Consider the following 21436-nt stretch of genomic DNA (forward strand, 5'->3'; position numbering starts at 1 on the left):
CATGGAGTCTCTCCTAATGAGCTGATGATCTGGTTCAGGTGTGTTAAATAAGGGAGACATACAAAATGTGCAGAGCAGTGGGTCGCGAGGACTGGAGTTGAGAACCACTGATCTATGTGAATGTTAAAATCTCCAGCAATGGCAAAACAGTCATAATTGTTGATAACAGTTCTGTAAAGTCCTCAGCAAAGGCTGGAGAGTATTTTGGAGGCCTGTAAATAATGGTAAAATGCGTGGAGCACCTTTTAACACAATACCCAGATATTCGAAAGACGGATAATTCCCAAATGATATTTGCTTACATTGATAGATATCTTTAAAAAGAGCAGCTAGACCCCCACCTGTCATAAAAGTAAAGTTAGGAGGGGCTGTTTCATTGAGGACTGTTGCACTGCAGCTCTCTTCTAGCCAGGTTTCATTTAGAAACATAAAATCCAGGTTGTTTGTGGTTAATTCGTTGACTAGAAGTGATTTATTTTTAAGTGAGCGGATATTTAAAAGTGCTAACTTAACAGTCTTACGTTTTGTCCCCACAGCAATATTAGTTTGATGTGTAATAGGCACCAGATAAGTTGGGTTTGCTGTACGGCTATTGAAGGCCTTAGACTTTCTAGCATGTAATAAAACAGCAATAGAGAAAGATACAGGAACACTGGGTTCCCGCTTGTTCTGTAAACATTTGAGAAAGTTACTGTTATCAAAGCGGGGACCCGACATGCATCACTGAGAGCTGGTATCAGTTGTTTTTGGTTGACCTCGAGCCGATGGAGGAGGGTGTGGGCCCTGGCGTTGTGGCAGAGGCCGAAGAGCTCTCACAGGAGGAGGGGGAGGGCGAGCTGGGCCCGCAGGCTTTGGTGGTTGTGGGGCCTGCTGTTTTCTGGTTGATATCTGGGGGCTTGAAGCAAAAGAGTGGGATAGTTTGGTTCCAGCATACACCAGTTCTTCCATTTTCTCTGAGAAGCACAGAAGTGGAGATGCTGGAGAGAGGGATAACGTGTCTGGTGAGAGGGACGGAGGCTGTAATATGATGTCCTGGCTTCCCTGGCTGTTTTCCAGAAAGTCGTCCTTGGGTGCTGAATCTTGGAGCAGTTCTGATATGTCTGTCTGTGGTGAGCTCTGTGGGCAGGGCTCAGCTGAGATTGTGTCCGTGAGCAGAGATTGTTGTGGCTCAGTGGTGGTATCCTTGTCCTTGTGTGATATGTCAACCGCATGTCCATTCAGGTGCTGAAGTGAAGTCCTGTGGTCATTCATACTGTGTCCAGGTGTGTGTGTGCCGTTCAGGTTGAGTGGATTGGCACACACTACTGAAGGGTGATGGAGGGAGAAGTTAATGTTTAGCACTCTTGAACCAAGTTTGTTTGGGTGATGGCCATCCTGTTGAAACAGTTGTCTCTGACTCCAGAAAAGATTGAAATTGTCAATGAAGTTCACTCCTTTTATTTTGCAGGTTTTTTGCAGCCATGTATTAAGCCCAAGCAACCGTGAAAACCTGTTTGTTCCTCTTGCTGGGAGTGGTCCACTGATGAATGTTTGAACTTTCAGTCTTTTAAGTGTTTCAAAAAGTTCATTGAAATCCTTCTTTAGGAGTTCTGACTCCGCTTTATGAATATCATTCTTCCCCACATGAATGATGAGTCGATTTGCAGTCTTATGTTTCATCAGAATGTTCTGAAGTTCCCTGTTTACATCAGAAGTTGTTGCTTGTGGAAGGCAGCACGTAGTTGTATCCCTGCTGCTAATGTTTCTGATTATGGAGTCCCCCACTATCAGAGTCCTGGGCTCGGCTGCGCTCTGAGCTGAGTGCCGCTGTCTGCTCGACCTTGAGCGCCAGTTAGCATCAGTGTTAGCTACTGGCTGATTCAGTCTGTGTTCGATCACATTCATCACATTTGGGGATTCTTCATTTACATTCATTAATACTTCAAATCTGTTCTCAAGATGTATAGGCGGTGGTAGAAGACCAGTGTTTGCAATCCTTGTCAGAGCTGTATCTGGGGTAGAGGATGCTACTGCTGCAATATGTGATGCTTGTGACAATCTGATGTCTCGAGTGCCTTTGGGTCTCGCTCCCTGTTTGTGCCATCGATTTGTAAGTCGATCGGCTTGCTTCTCTACACTCAGTATGGCCTGTCGAGGAGCCCTAGATTCATGGGACTCACCGGCTATATGCTGAGGGTGTCCATGAAGAAGCTCTGTTGTGTGCTCCGTCTGGTTTGGTGGTCCCGTAAGTAACTTTGTTTCAAGAACTGCAATCCTTTGTAAAAGTCTGTGGCAGTAGGTGCAGCAAGTAGATTCTTGAACCAGAAGAGGCATTTTCTCTATTATCCTTTTGAATGTAGGCAGTTGTGTTTCCCTTCCCTGGAATGTAAGCTTTCAGTGGGAGGCTGGTCGGATAGAAAGAATTCAGCTTTTTTGTAGTATTCCAAGCTTTGTCATTTGAGCACTGTGCCGAAGTTAAAATTAGGTGATAAAAGGAGATAAAATATAAAAGGAGATAAAATATAAAAATCTAAAAGCGATAGAGCAAAGCGCGGAGCAGTAAGAAGGAGCGTCCGAAGAGTAGCAGAGCAGGAAGTCCTCAACAAGACAAACAATTAAGGGATAATGTACACTCATGTACACCAAATAAATAATTACATGGACATATTGATTTGTGATGAAACCATTTTAAATTCCTACCTGTTTATTATCTTAGAATCCATTACAGTGTAAAACAAAACAATTATTCTGGCAACAAGATGAACACTTCAGTCTTAATACTAAAAATACTTCAATGCAATCTTAACATTTGAACACAATCAGCAACTATAACAGAGACTCAACTGGCACCAGATGTGTTTGTATGAAACGAGAGAGAGCGGGTCCACAGTGTGATACAAGAAACATTAAGGAAAGGCCGGCTCCAGAAACCCGGATGAGCTGTGTGTTATCCAGCGTTACTGTTGATGACGGTCATTATCTGGAAATATCAGACCTGGGAATGTGGCGACTGACCAATCAGAATCAAGTATTCCAGAGAGCCGTGTAATAATCATTTGGATTACATAGTTTAGCTTTATTTTGCCGATCTTATTGGTATTATACTTTAGCACATTAAAGTAAAAAAAAAGTTGTTAATTATTTTATGTTGAACAGGGAATCTTGCTCTTGGAGCCGCAGTTGTTCAGTCTTCCACACTCTATGGAGGAGAAGCTAAAAGGGCTGTCGATGGCAACATGGATTCAAATTGGTGTAATGCTGCATGCACTCATACTGATGTGGAAAGAGACCCCTGGTGGAGAGTTGACCTGGGGGAAGTCTATGAGGTAACCAGGGTTAACATCCTTAATCATGGAGATGCTGTTCCAGAGAGGATAAATGGTGCTCAGATCCGTATCGGCAACAGCCTGGAAAATAATGGCAACAATAATGAGCTGTAAGTATTGTCTCTCTCTTAATACTTACACAAATAGTTAGAAAATGATTAAATAAGATAACATTACTTTGAATAAATCCTTTTAATATAAAAACTTGCTTTTGACAGAAGTATATTTAATAGGGCTGCACGATTAATCGCAATTTCCATGTAATCGCACTTAAATCGAGTTGGCTTATCGCGATTTAAAAAAAACTAAAAGGCTGAAATTATTATTATTATTTTTTTAATGTGCAGCTTGTCGATGATGAACGGTTCTGTAAACGCTGCTCCATCTGAAAGCTCTGCGAGTTTGAGTCACTTATAACGGGCATTTGAAAAAACAACACGAGTCAAACAGCTTTCCAAACATGAGACGCATTTATGAACCTCTTGACCAACAAAAAAACTATATTTAATAACACGCTTTTACTCGCTACATAAACTCACTTCATAACGACAGTTGAGCTCCTCCTTCTGTGAGATGATGAGCTTCTTACACAGAATAAGGCAGTCGTGTGTTTATTAGTCATGTTTAATCAATCAAAGCGTTTCAATCTTCTGTTTATTCAGATACAGTGATGATGTCTGATAGGGAATGATGTGTGTTATTATACTTCTGTGGTAGGACATATTTGTCGTGTGTGTGTGTGTGAGACACCCACAGGTTTTCAGAGTGATATATGTCATGTGTGTGAGACACCCTCTGGTGTTCAGAGTGATATATGTTGTGTGTGAGAGACGCCCTCAGGTGTTCAGAGTGATATATGTTGTGTGTGTGTGTGTGTGTATGCGAGACGCCCTCTGGTGTTCAGAGTGATATATGTTGTGTGTGTGAGACGCCCTCTGGTGTTCAGAGTGATATATGTTGTGTGTGTGTGTGTGTGCGAGATGCCCTCTGGTGTTCAGAGTGATATATGTTGTGTGTGTGAGACGCCCTCTGGTGTTCAGAGTGATATATGTTGTGTGTGTGTGTGTGTGTGTGCGAGATGCCCTCTGGTGTTCAGAGTGATATATGTTGTGTGTGTGAGACGCCCTCTGGTGTTCAGAGTGATATATGTTGTGTGTGAGAGACGCCCTCAGGTGTCCAGAGTGATATATGTTGTGTGTGTGAGACGCCCTCAGGTGTTCAGAGTGATATATGTTGTGTGTGTGTTGTGTGTGTGAGACGCCCTCTGGTGTTCAGAGTGATATATGTTGTGTGTGTGAGACGCCCTCTGGTGTTCAGAGTGATATATGTTGTGTGTGAGAGACGCCCTCAGGTGTTCAGAGTGATATATGTTGTGTGTGTGAGACGCCCTCAGGTGTTCAGAGTGATATATGTTGTGTGTGTGTTTGTGTGTGCGAGACGCCCTCTGGTGTTCAGAGTGATATATGTTGTGTGTGTGTGTGTGTGCGAGATGCCCTCTGGTGTTCAGAGTGATATATGTTGTGTGTGTGAGACGCCCTCTGGTGTTCAGAGTGATATATGTTGTGTGTGTGTGTGTGTGTGCGAGATGCCCTCTGGTGTTCAGAGGGATATATGTTGTGTGTGTGAGACGCCCTCTGGTGTTCAGAGTGATATATGTTGTGTGTGTGTGTGTGTGCGAGATGCCCTCTGGTGTTCAGAGTGATATATGTTGTGTGTGTGAGATGCCCTCTGGTGTTCAGAGTGATATATGTTGTGTGTGTGTGTGTGTGTGCGAGATGCCCTCTGGTGTTCAGAGTGATATATGTTGTGTGTGTGAGACGCCCTCTGGTGTTCAGAGTGATATATGTTGTGTGTGTGAGACGCCCTCAGGTGTTCAGAGTGATATATGTTGTGTGTGTGTGTGTTTGTGTGTGTGAGACGCCCTCTGGTTTTCAGAGTGATATATGTTGTGTGTGTGAGACGCCCTCTGGTGTGCAGAGTGATATATGTTGTGTGTGTGAGACGCCCTCTGGTGCTCAGAGTGATATATGTTGTGTGTGTGAGAGACGCCCTCTGGTGTTCAGAGTGATATATGTTGTGTGTGTGAGACGCCCTCTGGTGTTCAGAGTGATATATGTTGTGTGTGTGAGACGCCCTCTGGTGTGCAGAGTGATATATGTCGTGTGTGTGTGAGACGCCCTCTGGTGTGCAGAGTGATATATGCTGTGTGTGTGAGACGCCCTCTGGTGTTCAGAGTGATATATGTTGTGTGTGTGAGACGCCCTCTGGTGTGCAGAGTAATATATGCTGTGTGTGTGTGACGCCCTCTGGTGTTCAGAGTGATATATGTTGTGTGTGTGTGAGACGCCCTCTGGTGTTCAGAGTGATATATGCTGTGTGTGTGAGACGCCCTCTGGTGTTCAGAGTGATATATGCTGTGTGTGTGAGACGCCCTCTGGTGTGCAGAGTGATATATGCTGTGTGTGTGAGAGAGACGCCCTCTGGTGTTCAGAGTGATATATGTTGTGTGTGTGAGACGCCCTCTGGTGTTCAGAGTGATATATGCTGTGTGTGTGAGAGAGACGCCCTCTGGTGTTCAGAGTGATATATCGTGAGCTTAGAATTATAAGGTTCTATCTCCACTTTTGGTCGAAATTGAGTTTTTGACATAATCTGATCCATTATGTGTTTATTAATGCCTGTGTGGTGTTATTTTTGTAAAAAAAAATTTTTGTTAGTAGTTATTAATAAAATAAAAAGGTTCCATCTCACAAAACATAAACCGAGTTGGGATTATAAGGTTCTATCTCCAGTAGATTCAATATCCAATCAAAACCCTGAATGAACACGGACGGACCAATCAAAACCCACCTCTTAGCTCTGTAGCCTGGACACAGAGCTAAGGGCTGGACATTAGCCTGGACATTTGAAGCCGGCGAAAGATGGCATTTCCATCTTTCTATCTTTTTTTATAACGAATCAATCGTTCTTTCTTTCTCTCTATCTATCTATCTATCTATCTATCTATCTATCTATCTATCTATCTATCTATCTATCTATCTATCTATCTATCTATCTATCTATCTTCAAACTGTTTCTATCTGTCTTCAAACTTTATCTATCTATATATCTATCCTTAATAACTAATCAATCTTTCTTTCTTTTTTACTAATCTCTTTCTTTCTTTCTTTCTTTCTTTCTTTCTTTCTTTCTTTCTTTCTTATCTTAATTTCTAGAAGTAACTAATCCATCTTTCTTTCTGTCTTTCTAACTAATCTATTTTTCTTTCTACTAATCTATATTTCTTTCTTTCTTTCTTTCTTTCTTTCTTTCTTTCTTTCTTTCTAACTAATCCTTTCTTTCTAACTAATCCTTTCTTTCTAACTAATCCATCTTTCTTTATTTCTTTCTTTCTTTCTTACTAATCCATCTTTCTATCTTTCTAACTAATCCATCTTTCTTTCTTTCTTTCTAATATATCTTTCTTTCTAACTAATCCATCTTTCTTTCTTTCTTTCTTTCTTTCTTTCTTTCTTTCTAACTAATCCATCCTTCTTTCTTTCTAATCTTTCTTTCTTTCTTTCTTTCTTTCTTTCTTTCTAACTAATCCATCTTTCTTTCTTTCTAATCTATCTTTCTTTCTTTCTAACTAATCTATCTTTCTTTCTAACTAATCCATCTTTCTTTCTTTCTTTCTTACTAATCCATCTTTCTATCTTTCTAACTAATCTATCTTTCTTTCTTTCTTTCTTTCTAATATATCTTTCTTTCTAACTAATCCATCTTTCTTTCTTTCTTTCTTTCTTTCTTTCTTTCTTTCTTTCTTTCTAACTAATCCATCTTTCTTTCTTTCTTTCTAACTAATCTTTCTTTCTTTCTTTCTTTCTTTCTAACTAATCCATCTTTCTTTCTTTCTAATCTATCTTTCTTTCTTTCTTTCTTTCTAACTAATCCATCTTTCTTTCTTTCTCTTTCTTACTAATCATCTTTCTATCTTTCTAACTAATCTATCTTTCTTTCTTTCTTTCTTTCTTTATTTCTAATATATCTTTCTTTCTAACTAATCCATCTTTCTTTCTTTCTTTCTTTCTAATATATCTTTCTTTCTAACTAATCCATCTTTCTTTCTTTCTTTCTTTCTTTCTTTCTAACTAATCCATCCTTCTTTCTTTCTAATCTTTCTTTCTTTCTTTCTTTCTTTCTTTCTTTCTTTCTTTCTAACTAATCCATCTTTCTTTCTTTCTAATCTATCTTTCTTTCTTTCTAACTAATCTATCTTTCTTTCTAACTAATCCATCTTTCTTTCTTTCTTTCTTACTAATCCATCTTTCTATCTTTCTAACTAATCTATCTTTCTTTCTTTCTTTCTTTCTAATATATCTTTCTTTCTAACTAATCCATCTTTCTTTCTTTCTTTCTTTCTTTCTTTCTTTCTAACTAATCCATCTTTCTTTCTTTCTTTCTAACTAATCTTTCTTTCTTTCTTTCTTTCTTTCTAACTAATCCATCTTTCTTTCTTTCTAATCTATCTTTCTTTCTTTCTTTCTAACTAATCCATCTTTCTTTCTTTCTCTTTCTTACTAATCATCTTTCTATCTTTCTAACTAATCTATCTTTCTTTCTTTCTTTCTTTCTTTATTTCTAATATATCTTTCTTTCTAACTAATCCATCTTTCTTTCTTTCTTTCTTTCTTTCTTTCTTTCTAACTAATCCATCTTTCTTTCTTTCTAATCTATCTATCTATCTTTCTTTCTTTCTTTCTTTCTAACTAATCCATCTTTCTTTCTTTCTAACTAATCCATCTTTCTTTCTTTCTAATCTATCTTTCTTTCTTTCTTTCTTTCTTTCTAACTAATCCATCTTTCTTTCTTTCTAACTAATCCATCTTTCTTTCTGTCTTTCTTTCTTTCTTTCTTTCTTTCTTTCTAACTTATCCATCTTTCTTTCTTTCTTTCTAACTAATCTATCTTTCTTTCTAACTAATCATCTTTCTTTCTTTCTTTCTTTCTTTCTTTCTTTCTTTCTTTCTAACTAATCCATCTTTCTTTCTTTCTTTCTAACTAATCCCTCTTTTTATCTTTCTAACTAATCTATCTTTCTTTCTAAATAATCCATCTTTCATTTTTTAAAATGTTTCAGAGCACAGAGGGGGTGGGGTGGAAAGGGATGAAAACATAATTTTCATGATGTTACACAATATTTTGTATGTTTTAATCTACTAAATGAACCGTTTTTAATGTATGTAAGATGCTTCCTAAATGTTTTTACAGTACAGAGGAGTGGGGTGTAGTATGTGAAGAAAACATTTTTTGTTTAGCTGTAATTTTTCCATGTCCATGTTCTTTGAAAATACTTTTTTTTTTTTCTTACAAACTTGCTTGGCTTTGATGTATACTATACTATTATATATTATATTATATACTACAAGCTGTGTGCTTGTATTATAAATATATAAATTGATTAAAATCAATGGTTATATACATTTATTCTTTGAAATGTGGGGTTTTATTTGTAAAAGTGGAGATAGAACCTTATAATTCCAAACAGAATCAGAGCTCTCAGAATTATAAGGTTCTATCTCCATTTGGGCCATCTTAAAAAATCCCATTTCCAAATGTGCCAGGATTTTGATATTCTATCCTCAAAGTACCTGTAGGGTGATGGTCTTGTTGAGCTATAATAGTAGATTATACTACATAACAGTTTTGCCAGCTGGGATGTAAAAACTTTGATGCTCAATATCTCAGAACTACCCTAAACGGAGATAGAACCTTATAATTCTAAGCTCACGCTATGTTGTGTGTGTGAGACGCCCTCTGGTGTGCAGAGTGATATATGTTGTGTGTGTGAGACGCCCTCTGGTGTTCAGAGTGATATATGTCGTGTGTGTGTGAGACGCCCTCTGGTGTGCAGAGTGATATATGCTGTGTGTGTGAGACGCCCTCTGGTGTTCAGAGTGATATATGCTGTGTGTGTGAGAGAGACGCCCTCTGGTGTTCAGAGTGATATATGTTGTGTGTGTGAGACGCCTTCTGGTGTGCAGAGTGATATATGTTGTGTGTGTGAGACGCCCTCTGGTGTGCAGAGTGATATATGCTGTGTGTGAGAGAGACGCCCTCTGGTGTTCAGAGTGATATATGTTGTGTGTGTGAGACGCCCTCTGGTGTGCAGAGTGATATATGTTGTGTGTGTGAGACGCCCTCTGGTGTTCAGAGTGATATATGTCGTGTGTGTGTGAGACGCCCTCTGGTGTGCAGAGTGATATATGCTGTGTGTGTGAGACGCCCTCTGGTGTTCAGAGTGATATATGTTGTGTGTGTGAGACGCCCTCTGGTGTGCAGAGTGATATATGCTGTGTGTGTGTGACGCCCTCTGGTGTTCAGAGTGATATATGTCGTGTGTGTGTGAGACGCCCTCTGGTGTTCAGAGTGATATATGCTGTGTGTGTGAGACGCCCTCTGGTGTTCAGAGTGATATATGCTGTGTGTGTGAGACGCCCTCTGGTGTGCAGAGTGATATATGCTGTGTGTGTGAGAGAGACGCCCTCTGGTGTTCAGAGTGATATATGTTGTGTGTGTGAGACGCCCTCTGGTGTTCAGAGTGATATATGCTGTGTGTGTGAGACGCCCTCTGGTGTTCAGAGTGATATATGCTGTGTGTGTGAGAGAGACGCCTTCTGGTGTTCAGAGTGATATATGTTGTGTGTGTGAGACGCCCTCTGGTGTTCAGAGTGATATATGCTGTGTGTGTGAGACGCCCTCTGGTGTTCAGAGTGATATATGTCGTGTGTGTGTGAGAGACGCCCTCTGATGTTCAAAGTGATATATGTTGTGTGTGTGAGACGCCCTCTGGTGTTCAGAGTGATATATGTTGTGTGTGTGTGAGAAACGCCTTCAGGTGTTCAGAGTGATATATGCTGTGTGTGTGAGACGCCCTCTGGTGTTCAGAGTGATATATGTCGTGTGTGTGTGTGAGACGCCCTCTGGTGTTCAGAGTGATATATGCTGTGTGTGTGAGACGCCCTCTGGTGTTCAGAGTGATATATGTCGTGTGTGTGTGAGAGACGCCTTCAGGTGTTTACTACTGATCAGCTGCTGCACTGACAAACTGGGCATAAAATAATCGCAGCCTTTGCCAAATCGTGTGCGGCTTCAGTGCGATTAATTGTGCAGCCCTAATTTTTAACATGTTTCATGCAGTTTTGATTCGCCCATCTCTATTTCTCTGTGTGTCTTCACAGGGCTGCAAGTGTTGAGTCCATCCCAGCTAGAGTCATGAAAACATTTGATTTTAAGTCTATTAAGGGGCGATATGTCAACATTGTTATACCTGGGCGCTATGGATATCTCACTCTGTGTGAAGTCGAGGTGTTTGCAGGTAAAAGACAGAAAGAATACTCTGTGATATAATTTGTTTATGTTCTTATTAATGTGTGTATAACTGTTATTATTTCATTAACAGAAAAGCACACACCAACATGTTTTCCAAGTGAGTGTTCTTCATTACTTTGAATGTTGTCAGTAACACATAATATAACATAATATTCTTACTTAATGTGTTCTTACATATAATATTCTTACTGAACATTTGATAACCAATAAGGGATAATGTACATCATCACAGTTTTTATCGCAAAGTAAACCCTGAAAGGTTGATCAGGACCCCGTCTATTACATGACTACTAACCACAAATAAATTATTTTGGACACAAAATATTATATAATTGAAATATTATATTAGCACATTTTATAATAAATGCAAAGCTTCCATGAAGAAAAATATTCCTAGCAAACCAAACAAACAAGTTCAAACAAGACAAACAATTAAGGGATAATGTACACTCATGTACACCAAATAAATAATTACATGGACATATTGATTTGTGATGAAACCATTTTAAATTCTTACCTGTTTATTATCTTAGAATCCATTACAGTGTAAAACAAAACAATTATTCTGGCAACAAGATGAACACTTCAGTCTTAATACTAAAAATACTTCAATGCAATCTTAACATTTGAACACAATCAGCAACTATAACAGAGACTCAACTGGCACCAGATGTGTTTGTATGAAACGAGAGAGAGCGGGTCCACAGTGTGATACAAGAAACATTAAGGAAAAGCCGGCTCCAGAAACCCGGATGAGCTGTGTGTTATCCAGCGTTACTGTTGATGACGTCATTATCTGGGAATATCAGACCTGGGAATGTGGCGACTGACCAATCAGAATCAAGTATTCCAGAGAGCCGTGTAATAATCATTTGGATTACATAGTTTAGCTTTATTTTGCCGATCTTATTGGTATTATACTTTAGCACATTAAAGTAAAAAAAAAAAGTTATTGTTTATTATTTTATGTTATACAGGGAATCTTGCTCTTGAAGCCACAGCTGTCCAGTCTTCCACATGGGATCAAGGAGGAGCTCAAAGGGCTGTTGATGGCAACAGGGATTCAAATTGGTATGATGTGTCATGCACTCATACTGATGAGGACAGAGACCCCTGGTGGAGAGTTGACTTGGGGGAAGTCTTCAATGTAACCAGTGTTAGCATCACTAATCGTGGAGATGGTTATGCAGAGAGGATAAATGGTGCTCAGATCCGTATCGGCAACAGCCTGGGAAATAATGGCAACAATAATGAGCTGTAAGTATTGTCTCTCTCTTAATACTTAAACAAATAGTTAAAAAAAAACTTAAATAAGATATCATTACTTTGAATAAATCCTTTTAATATAAAAACTTACCTTTGACTGAAGTATATTTAATATGCTTCATGCTGTTTTGATACACCCGTCTAATTTCTCTGTTACTCGGTGTGTCTTCACAGGGCTGCAACTGTTGAGTCCATCCCAGCTGGAGAGACAAAAACATTTGAGTTTAATCCTATTAAGGGGCGATATGTCAACATTATTATTCCTGGGCGCAATGAATATCTCACTCTGTGTGAAGTCGAGGTGTTTGCAGGTGAGCAATAAAAGTAGAGAGACATTTGTACTATTTATACTTTGTGTATGTTGCATTAATGATTTTTCCCCTTATTTAATTGCCAGATAAAGTGGATTGAGAGGATGTTACGCCACAGTCCACTGATCCTACAAGCAAAATACCAAACTACGGTTTTCTGAGCAATACTAATATTGCACTTTTTTCTTTTTCATTTTACCTATATGCACCTTTTATCCTTAAGATAAATAAGTTTCAGTGCACATTCAGTAAAGGCTTGAAATGGTTTTAAAAGGTTTGTGTATTTACTTATCTTTGTTTCTCTCTGCTTTCTACATCAATAAATTACTACAGCATTGCATGTTGTATTGTATGTTTCTGGATCAAAAATGCTCATTTGGATATTTACAATGAGGAGGAGGTATAGTGTTACAGCTTCCCATCTAGAGTTGAGGAGCTGGTAACAAAGTAAGGAATTACATTTTAATATAAAAAGAGGAGAGAAACCCTGGAGAGAACAAGGATTTCCAACCTTCTGTCCCAGAATCAACAACACAACCACCAATTCAACCAATATTAACTTTTAATTTTCTCCTATAAAGAGGGAAAAAAGCAACAGTAACAAAACCAGAAATATCAATATTAAAAATAATAGTAATAAAAATAGGGGCAATTGCTTTAGTGGAGAGGTTTTGCCCAAATAATGGGGAAAAAAACGAACCCAGAAATCCCTTTAAATTACCTGGAGAAAGATAATCCAGAATAATAATTTAACCATAAACAGGAGAAAGTCAGGATTACAAACAAAAATTGCACCCTCCCCCTAAATTTCCCAAAACAAGAAATGAATAAGGATACTTAGAAATGAGCTATTTACAACATATGTAAAATATCAAAGAGAGTCAAAACACATTTACTGAGAGACTGAATCCTCCTCGACCACACCTCATCCCTTCTTGGGACTCTCTGTGGTATTAAAGGGATAGTTCACCAAAAAATGAAAATTACGAGACCAACCCAACACTTCATCACAACTTCTCCATTCAGCTGTAGGTTCCTCATCCATAACTCCATCAAGATCAGCCAGTAACCTCGGGTTGTGATTGATGATCAATTAAACTTCACAGGCCACATTGCTAGAACTCCCTGTTCTGCAGATTTGCCTTATAGAACATTAGGAGGATCAGGCTCTTCCTATCAGAGCTACACAACTCCTTATCCAAGCACTTGTTCTCTCCAGACTGGACTATTGTAATGCTCTTTTGGCTGCTCTTCCAGCTTGCACTGTCAAACCTCTTCAACTGATCCAGAATGCTAAAACTAGAGTGGTCTTTATCCAGCCGAAGAGAGCGCACATCACACCTCACAAAATTGCACTGGTTGCCAGTTGCTGCTCGCATCACATTCAAGCCACTGATGTTTGCCTACAGAACAACCGGCTCTGCTCCACTTTACCTAAACTCATTACTCCAGACTTACGTGCCATCCAGAATGAACTGCAAATGAACGTTGTCTTGTGGTGCAAATCTCAGAGAGGCACAAAATCCCTTTCACGGCCCTTTACCTGGACTGTTCCTGCTGGTGGAAGGAGGCCGTAGCCATTTTCAAGAAACGGCTGAAGACACATTGTTTTCGGCAACACTTGATCCATTAATACTAATATAAGAACTGATGTTTCTGCTAAGACAAAAGCTGAGATAAAATTCGCCATAAAGCAATAAAACACACCCTGGACAGAACTTGTCCAAACTTTTCTCCTTCCTTATCTCTGCATCCCCCTCGCCCTTCTCCCTTCCTTTCCTGTGAAGTCTCAAAGCAACACCGGGTCCTTAATGAACGACTATTTGAAAATATGGGATACCCAGAATAATCAAAGATCTACATTAATTCATAATCAATATTTATGATTATTTTCTAATAAGAAACACAATCTAAATGTGATTGTCATTTGAAATTGGAGTCAGATTAAGCGTAGAGCTAAAGTAATATTGAAACTAAATTCTAATAAATTAAGTGAACTTCACTGGAGCGCTGAAAAGACATACACGCATCATACCTTCGCCCACACCGTTGGATTCCATCATTGGGCCAATTACAAAGTGGTGACCCCGACGTGATCTCCAGATTGCCTTTTCAGCAAAATACTGGGACTTGCAACAGCAAGAGGTTTGATCTTCTCTTTCTTCAGCCGTTGTGGTAAGTCAATTCTTATTTGCCTTTAAGTGTTGTAGGAAAATTCAGACACACCTCATATAGACACATTTGTAGAGTGGGCCGGCTATACCCAGTTAGACCGGAGAACACAAAATGAAGATGATGATGTTTGCATTCCTAAATAATAGGGCTAAAACTATGTCTTTTCAGTGATTATGTTTCACACTCTTGCAATACCGTTCAAAGGTTTGGGGTCGGTAAGTATGAGTTCAATTGATGAAAAAGTCACAGTAAAGACATTAATAATGTTACAAAAGATTTCTATTTCAAATAAGTGCTCCTATTTTGAACAGAATACTGAAAAAAAATTATTGTGATTTCCACTGTTCAACTGTTTTCAGCATTGATAATAATCAGAAATGTTTCTTGATCAGCAAATCATCATATTAGAGTGATTTCTGAAGGATCATGTGACACTGAAGACTGGAGTAATGATGCTGAACATTCAGCTTTGATCACAGGAAAAAATAGCATTTTACTATATATTCACATAGAAAACAGCCATTTTAAATTACAATATATTTTCACAATATTACTGTTTTTACAGTTTTTTTATCAAATAAATGCAACCTTGGTGAGCAGAAGATAAATTAATAATCGTTCTGACTCTAAACTTTGAAGGGTAGTAGACGCTTTTTAATTGTCACTCTCTAAATGAATATGCTATGCCATATGAACAGCCAGTCAGTAATTACACTGATTTACATTTAACTTCAAGTGAACAAAGCTTCATTTTAGAGGTGGACACCATTGAAAGTAATTCCAGTTTTCAAATCGGTAAGTAGATGTTTATTCAGTCAGATATCAGATTCAAACCAGCAGCTCAATTATTTATTCTAATAACCTAATTCAACTTTAAACTGTCTGAAAATGTTTACTTTTTACCTAATTTCTTGATGTTGAAAAGAGAAATGCCCATGTTATTTGTTAACTACCCATGTTGGATAGTACTTTTTTTTTTTTTTTGAAAACATCAAAATAAAAGATATTTTAACAAATTCACCCACACACAGATTGCATTTCGGAATTATTTTATTGGTCATGTAATTACCACTTCAGTTGTTTGGCGACTCGCTGCCGTGTGTTAGTCCACAGCACCTTAACGCTACAAACTCCTCCAATGAAACAGCAGCTGGAATGATTGACAGATCTGTGATGTTTTCTCATCCATCAAGCTGTCAGTCATATGTTGAGAACTGGTCATAAGAGGCAAAACCCCCTCTCTTGTCCACCGCCTGGCCATCACAAGCTAGCAGCCAGTAGCGTAGGGGTAGAGATAAGTCAGTGTCATTCGGTGACCCGTCTCCACTGCGTTCAGCTCGGCTCAGACACGCTCCAGGTCTTTGTACCTCTTGCGCAGGACAGACACGTGGTCCTTAAAGAGCACTGGGTCCAGGCGAAACTGAGAGTGCATTAGAGGCATGTAACCAAACCAGCTTGCGAAGGTGTTGACACACTCCTGCCTCTGGGTGAAGTGCTCTGGGTTCGCCCACGGCGCCATCTTAGTGCCCTTCGAAGGAGAGAAAATAAGATGTTAAAAACACATCACTTTTAGGCCAAGTCTATACTAATCCCGATACATGTGAAAACACATCTTTTTCTCAATGTTTTGGCCTATCGTCATTAAGGCGTTTTTGATGGGGCCATATAATGGTACATGCACTTTTACAAGTTGATTGTACTGAAATGTGTGTTGGCAGTGCCTGTACACAACCATCATAAAATGATAAAAATCCATCCAGTGTTTTTTTTTTAATCTTCTTTTATGTTTTCCCCTGTCTCAAATCAAGCTGTTCGAATTTGTGACGTCACAAAATCGTCGCCCCTCCCACGATTGATGATTGACAGTAGCGTTTCAACACAGCCCCGCCCTCGCTCGTGAGTGAGCTGTCAATCATAGCCCGCGCGGACCGGCGCGTCATTGTTGATGCTGGAGCACTGTCTATGAGCAGAATGGCGTCTAAGCGATTGTGGTGTTCTGCTCTTGGGTGTAATAACAAACACAGCATCATTTTGATGTTCCTAAATCCGAACCTCTGAAGACGCAGTGGCTGAGTTTGTTTTCGAAGGGAATATTCCCCACGATCAACGTCAATGCTTTCATGTTTGCGCGAATCATTTCACCAGACTGCTTTACAAACGAGGGTCAGTATAAAGCTGGTTTTGCTAAGAAGCTGCTCCTGAAAAAAGGATCGGTACCAACTATTCGTGTTCCTGCTGCACCTCCAGAAGAAGAAGTGAGTGTAACGTTTTATTAACCTTTATATTAATATTTATATTAATCTTTGCAAATCGCTTGCTGCACGCTTCACGATGAATGCGTCTAAGGTTTACACTCAGGGTACATTACGGCATGTTTTCTATATACGACATTCTCAATATAATTCATAATCCCATGTTTATAATGAACAACGCATTATGATTATTGTGTTATTGTGTTACGGTGTCCGCACAGAACAGAGGGGCGGGGTCAGCAAAGCTCATTATCATTTAAAGACACATGCACTTAAACGGCGTGCTGAAAACAGAGATGTTTTTGAACAGGTAAAATGAGTGTTTTCTTACAATACTAATGAGAATTTTTGATTAAAGTATATTACAAACTTTTAATTTAGACCCTAAAGAATCATATTAGTTTGTACAAAAATAGCATTATATGACCCCTTTAAGTGTGGATGAAAACGCTAGTGTGGACAGAGCGCGAATTGAAATGAATACGTCATTTTGCAAAAGGATCCGAATTAATGTAGACGTAGCCGAAGAGCCAGGGGGTGTAAACTTTTGAAAAAGATGATGATGTGTAAATTTTTCATTTTTAGTGCTGTCCTTCAGAAAATATTTATGTTTCCCAGAAGACAAAACCAAAGAATGTGCTTGACCTGGATGATTTTTACTTGATGAACAGTGGGCAGTTTAATAACAAACATCACAACATACACATAAAAACAGTCGTGGATCATCCGGGTAATGACACACAGTCCCTCCAGCAGGAGTTCTTCTCTATGTCAGTGTTTCTGAACTCCTGAAACGCCTCCATTGTAGTCTTGAGTGTCTTCCGGGAATGAACACGTCACAATATTCCTCATTATAATAATTCATACGCAGAATAAAGGGGCGGGGCCTGGTTGAGTTAGTTAGTAGTGTGTTAAACTGGCGGTTATGGTAAGGGGCGGGACATTTCCAAAACACACTCGAAGCGCTCGACCAATCACAACACACTGCTCCAGCCGACCAATCAGAGCACAGTGTGCTTTTCAGAAGGAGCTAAACAGGACTGTGTTTCCCAAAAGCATCGTTAGCAAACTATGGTCGCAAGTTCTGTCATTATCAGCAGTTCAACGTGTCTGTGTTTCCCAAAACGAACATTCCCAAACAGCATTGCAGAGTTGTGTGTTTGAGCGACAGATCTCGACCTGTGGCTAGAAGCAGAGTTTCTTGTTTGCATGACATGTGGACTCAATAAATCCTGATCTTGAGTCAAATAATCGCTGACATTCAGTGCAACCTGAATCTTTTATTTAGAATACATACAAATGTCATTTACGTCTTTTAGTTTGTCAAGAGATTTAAAGCGTCATTTCTGAAGAGTGTGCATGTGTGAACGAGCTCTAGTGTGTAAGAACGAGTCTATGACTGAATCTGGAAATAAAGCAAAATAACTGAGAACAAAATGAGAAATATTCCTCAGATGCCATGTTCGTAATTTATAGCAAAACATCTCGCATTAATTCGATCTCAAACAGATTCATTAAAAGTAGATATTACTTCTGCGTGACATCATCAACCAATGTGGATGAACGACCAATTTGCGACAGTACAGTTTTAGCTACTAGTACGTGACTAGCTAGTTGATTTCTTCAGCGATGCACCGTACTATGATAGTGAAGCAGCGAGTTATGGTGTTATACGGGAAACACAGTCCTGAGCGTTACTGACAGACTGGGAAGAGAGGAGCCGCAACAATGGAGAATATGAGGAAAATAATCAACATTCAAGCAGGAAAACCTGTTCTAGTAGAGCCTGAAAACAAGAAGTATAATATGTTTTCTCTAAGATTCAAGTGTATGTAAACATTTAAACTGGTAAATTCCGTTATACAACTTAAAAAAATAACATGCAATTTTTTTGATCCCTCTTTGTTAAAATGATGAACATCTTGCATGTTCTGCAAAGGCTCTGTGTAAACTTGAGCAGAACTGTAAGAACACAATGGTGGCTCTGGCCTCACCTGGAGGGTCGGCATCTCTTTGTACTGCTTTCTCTGCGCCACTTTAATCGGTGGCATGTGTGTCACAGAGGAGACCAGGAAATTCATCAGGATATCCTCACAGTTGGAGGTGCGATCCACCAGCGCACGCAGAGAGGAGGGCAGGTAGTGAGAGAACAGGTGATGGTAGTACCTGTGAGACAGAAGCATCAGCATGATCGAGAGTCTCCGTTGATCACGTTACAGAAGTTCATGAAGCGGGAGAGACTTCCAGGGCCCTATTTTAAGATTTAAGCGCATGGTCTAAAGCGCAAGGTCACTTAGGGCGTGTCTGAATCCACTTTTGCTTGTTTAACGACGGGAAAAATGGTCGGCGCTCCCGGCGCATGGTCTTAAAGGGTCATACCTCTTCTCTTAATGAGTAAAGGGTGTCTTTTGGGCATGACGTGCAATAAACCAATCAGAGTCTCATCTCCCATTCCCTTTAAATGCCAGTTGCGCTCGCGCCATGGCGGATTCGCTATTTACATGCCGGAATTTGATAGTGGAAAAGCTGAACGCTTCTTTAGCGAGGAAATGGATCTGCACATGCGCGAGGTTAAAGCTGTGTGTGTGTGTGTGTGTGTGTGTGAGTGTGAGGTTAAAGCACAAGCAGACCATCTACGGGACAAGCCGGATTCCAGCATATCTTTATGTACAATAACAATCTTTTACATTGTAATCCCTGTGTGTGTAATAAGCTAAATGTGTCCGTGTGTTGTGGACCCGTCTATAGGCGCATGTTACTAACACGCTCTTTAAATAACAAACAAAAATACTGCGCCATTGACTTTAGAGCAGGGTTCAGTCAGTCAATGGCTCAGTCTATTTACGTTCCTCAAAATAGCAACGCTCCAACAATGCGCCTGAACACACACTCATTCTCAGACCAGCAGTTCATGGGCACACAAACGGGCGCAAATGCATTTGCTATTTAAACAACGTGGTGCAGGATGTGAAAATGAAAACTGTGTCGGGCTGAAACTAGTAAAACACGCTTGTGTCGCGCCTGGCGCTGCATTGCACCGGGTGTAAGATAGGGCCCACAGTTAGGATGTGTCAGCAGTGTCGATTACCTGTGATAAAACGCGGCTCCGGTGAGGACGATGGAGTACTCGTTGGTCCATTTAGAGGTGTAGCCCCAGGCTTTTTTTACAGGGTCCCAGAAATGGCTCCTCGGAGGGTAGCCAACAATCCTCTCGGGAAAACTCCGCCACACATGGAAAGCAAAATTGATCTGGTAGAGTCAGATTAGAGAGGAAAAACATGCAATTTCACATGTCTTTAACCAGAATCTGAATTCACATTATAAAGTTGTCTTTAACTGTGCCACTGTAAGAAATGTTTAACACTGTTAACATTCTAAAATTCTAATTGCTCTAGAACTGTAATTGCACTGTAATTCATCACCATTATGGTGATCAGTGTTACTTTGCTTGGGCTCTTGAACCTCGTTTATTCATATTCAAATTTAATCCATCTTAGTCAGAAGTGCGACAAATGAAGACATTTGTTAAAATGATGACAATTTGGCTGATTTTATGTTAGCATTATTTTGACAATCGTCTTGCAATGTTTTTCTTTTTTTTTTTTCAACACACTTTTAAAATAAGTACTTGTTAGGGAAATAATAATATAATAGACTTTTCCCAAGAATATTCCCAAGTGCAAACTAAATTTAATGTTTGCAGTCACTTATTTGCAAGTTAATTTCAATTAAATATAAATGCATTTTATTGCATATAGATGCAGAGACATAAACACAATATCGGTGACATGCAACAAAAAAGATAAATTAATCTATATAAAAATATATAAATGAACTAAATTAAAAACTTTTTTACAACAAAAATGTACCATCATTGAGCTTACTTATGATGGACTGTGACTATTTTGCGTACTCTGAAAGTATTAACCTGGAATATACTGTAGTTTAACAGTGTGTGAGATGAAGAGGAGAGGCAGACTCACCTCGCTGGTCAACAGCACCGTGTCTTCATCCAGGCTCAAAACCGCCTCCGTCTCAATAGATGCATGTGGAAGGAATCGGCTGCTCGTCTGCGGACACAGAGAAAAGAGCTGAGAGAGAGAGAGAGAGAGAGAGAGAGAGAGAGAGAGAGAGTGAGAGTGAGAGTGAGAGAGAGAGAGAGAGAGAGAGAGACACAACTTGACTGCGCTCTCGCTTCAATACTCACTTTCCTCCTGCCATCTGTGACGATGAGCGGCACTGGCATCGGCGGCCATTTATTGCGCTGAGGGAGCGACTTCTCACTGTTCCACAGAATGATGATCTGACAAGAAACCCAAGCAAGAACACACACACTCTCACTATCACAGCATGCACACCTGGCTGATATGTTCCTGTTGGCTTTTGACTGTGTTCAACTAATCGATGTTTCTGTTGATTTTCTCACTTTCTGTTACTTCGTTATCATTTGATTCTCTTGAAAGTTCTTTGTATCTTGACTATAATTATAAGATCTGCATTAATATCACTGAGCAAATGTTCTTCATCATGCGATAGAAAAGACAGCTCTGGGGCCTCATTTATAAAGCTTGCGTACGCACAAAACAGGGCTGAAAACATGCGTACGCCAGTTCCTGCGCAAAAGGTGGGATTTATAAAGAAAAACCTGCACGCAAACTCTGACCCATGCGTACGAACGTTTTGGAGATGGAGCACTTTGGCGACACCGATGGTGAGCTGGAGTTAAATGTATTTTTGGTCACTTTTATACAGAAAA

At 39.5% G+C, this 21436-nt stretch overlaps 2 protein-coding genes across 10 annotated transcripts in view; one reads left to right on the forward strand and one right to left on the reverse strand.

Moving 5' to 3' along the window:
• LOC307162662 (uncharacterized protein) overlaps positions 1–12722 on the forward strand; it is a 32290-nt gene extending 19568 nt beyond the window's left edge. For all 7 annotated transcript variants that reach the window (XM_079878135.1, XM_079878136.1, XM_079878137.1 and 4 more), the window contains 6 exons: positions 3136–3415; positions 10526–10662; positions 10747–10773; positions 11654–11933; positions 12117–12253; positions 12340–12722. In XM_079878135.1, coding sequence (XP_079734261.1) covers positions 3136–3415; positions 10526–10662; positions 10747–10773; positions 11654–11933; positions 12117–12253; positions 12340–12353 — 875 coding nt within the window. In that variant the 3' untranslated portion in view covers positions 12354–12722. The remainder of the gene's footprint in view (positions 1–3135; positions 3416–10525; positions 10663–10746; positions 10774–11653; positions 11934–12116; positions 12254–12339) is intronic.
• Positions 12723–15461: 2739 nt separating this feature from the next.
• Positions 15462–21436, reverse strand: part of ext1c (exostoses (multiple) 1c) — a 78116-nt gene continuing 72141 nt past the window's right edge. For all 3 annotated transcript variants that reach the window (XM_079878118.1, XM_079878120.1, XM_079878119.1), the window contains exons 9-13: positions 20888–20983; positions 20664–20750; positions 19769–19929; positions 18675–18846; positions 15462–15956 (exon numbers count right to left, since the gene is read on the reverse strand). In XM_079878118.1, coding sequence (XP_079734244.1) covers positions 15771–15956; positions 18675–18846; positions 19769–19929; positions 20664–20750; positions 20888–20983 — 702 coding nt within the window. In that variant the 3' untranslated portion in view covers positions 15462–15770. The remainder of the gene's footprint in view (positions 15957–18674; positions 18847–19768; positions 19930–20663; positions 20751–20887; positions 20984–21436) is intronic.

The sequence above is a fragment of the Squalius cephalus genome (assembly GCF_949319135.1).
Source record: "Squalius cephalus genome assembly, chromosome: 8".
NCBI lineage: Eukaryota > Metazoa > Chordata > Actinopteri > Cypriniformes > Leuciscidae > Squalius > Squalius cephalus.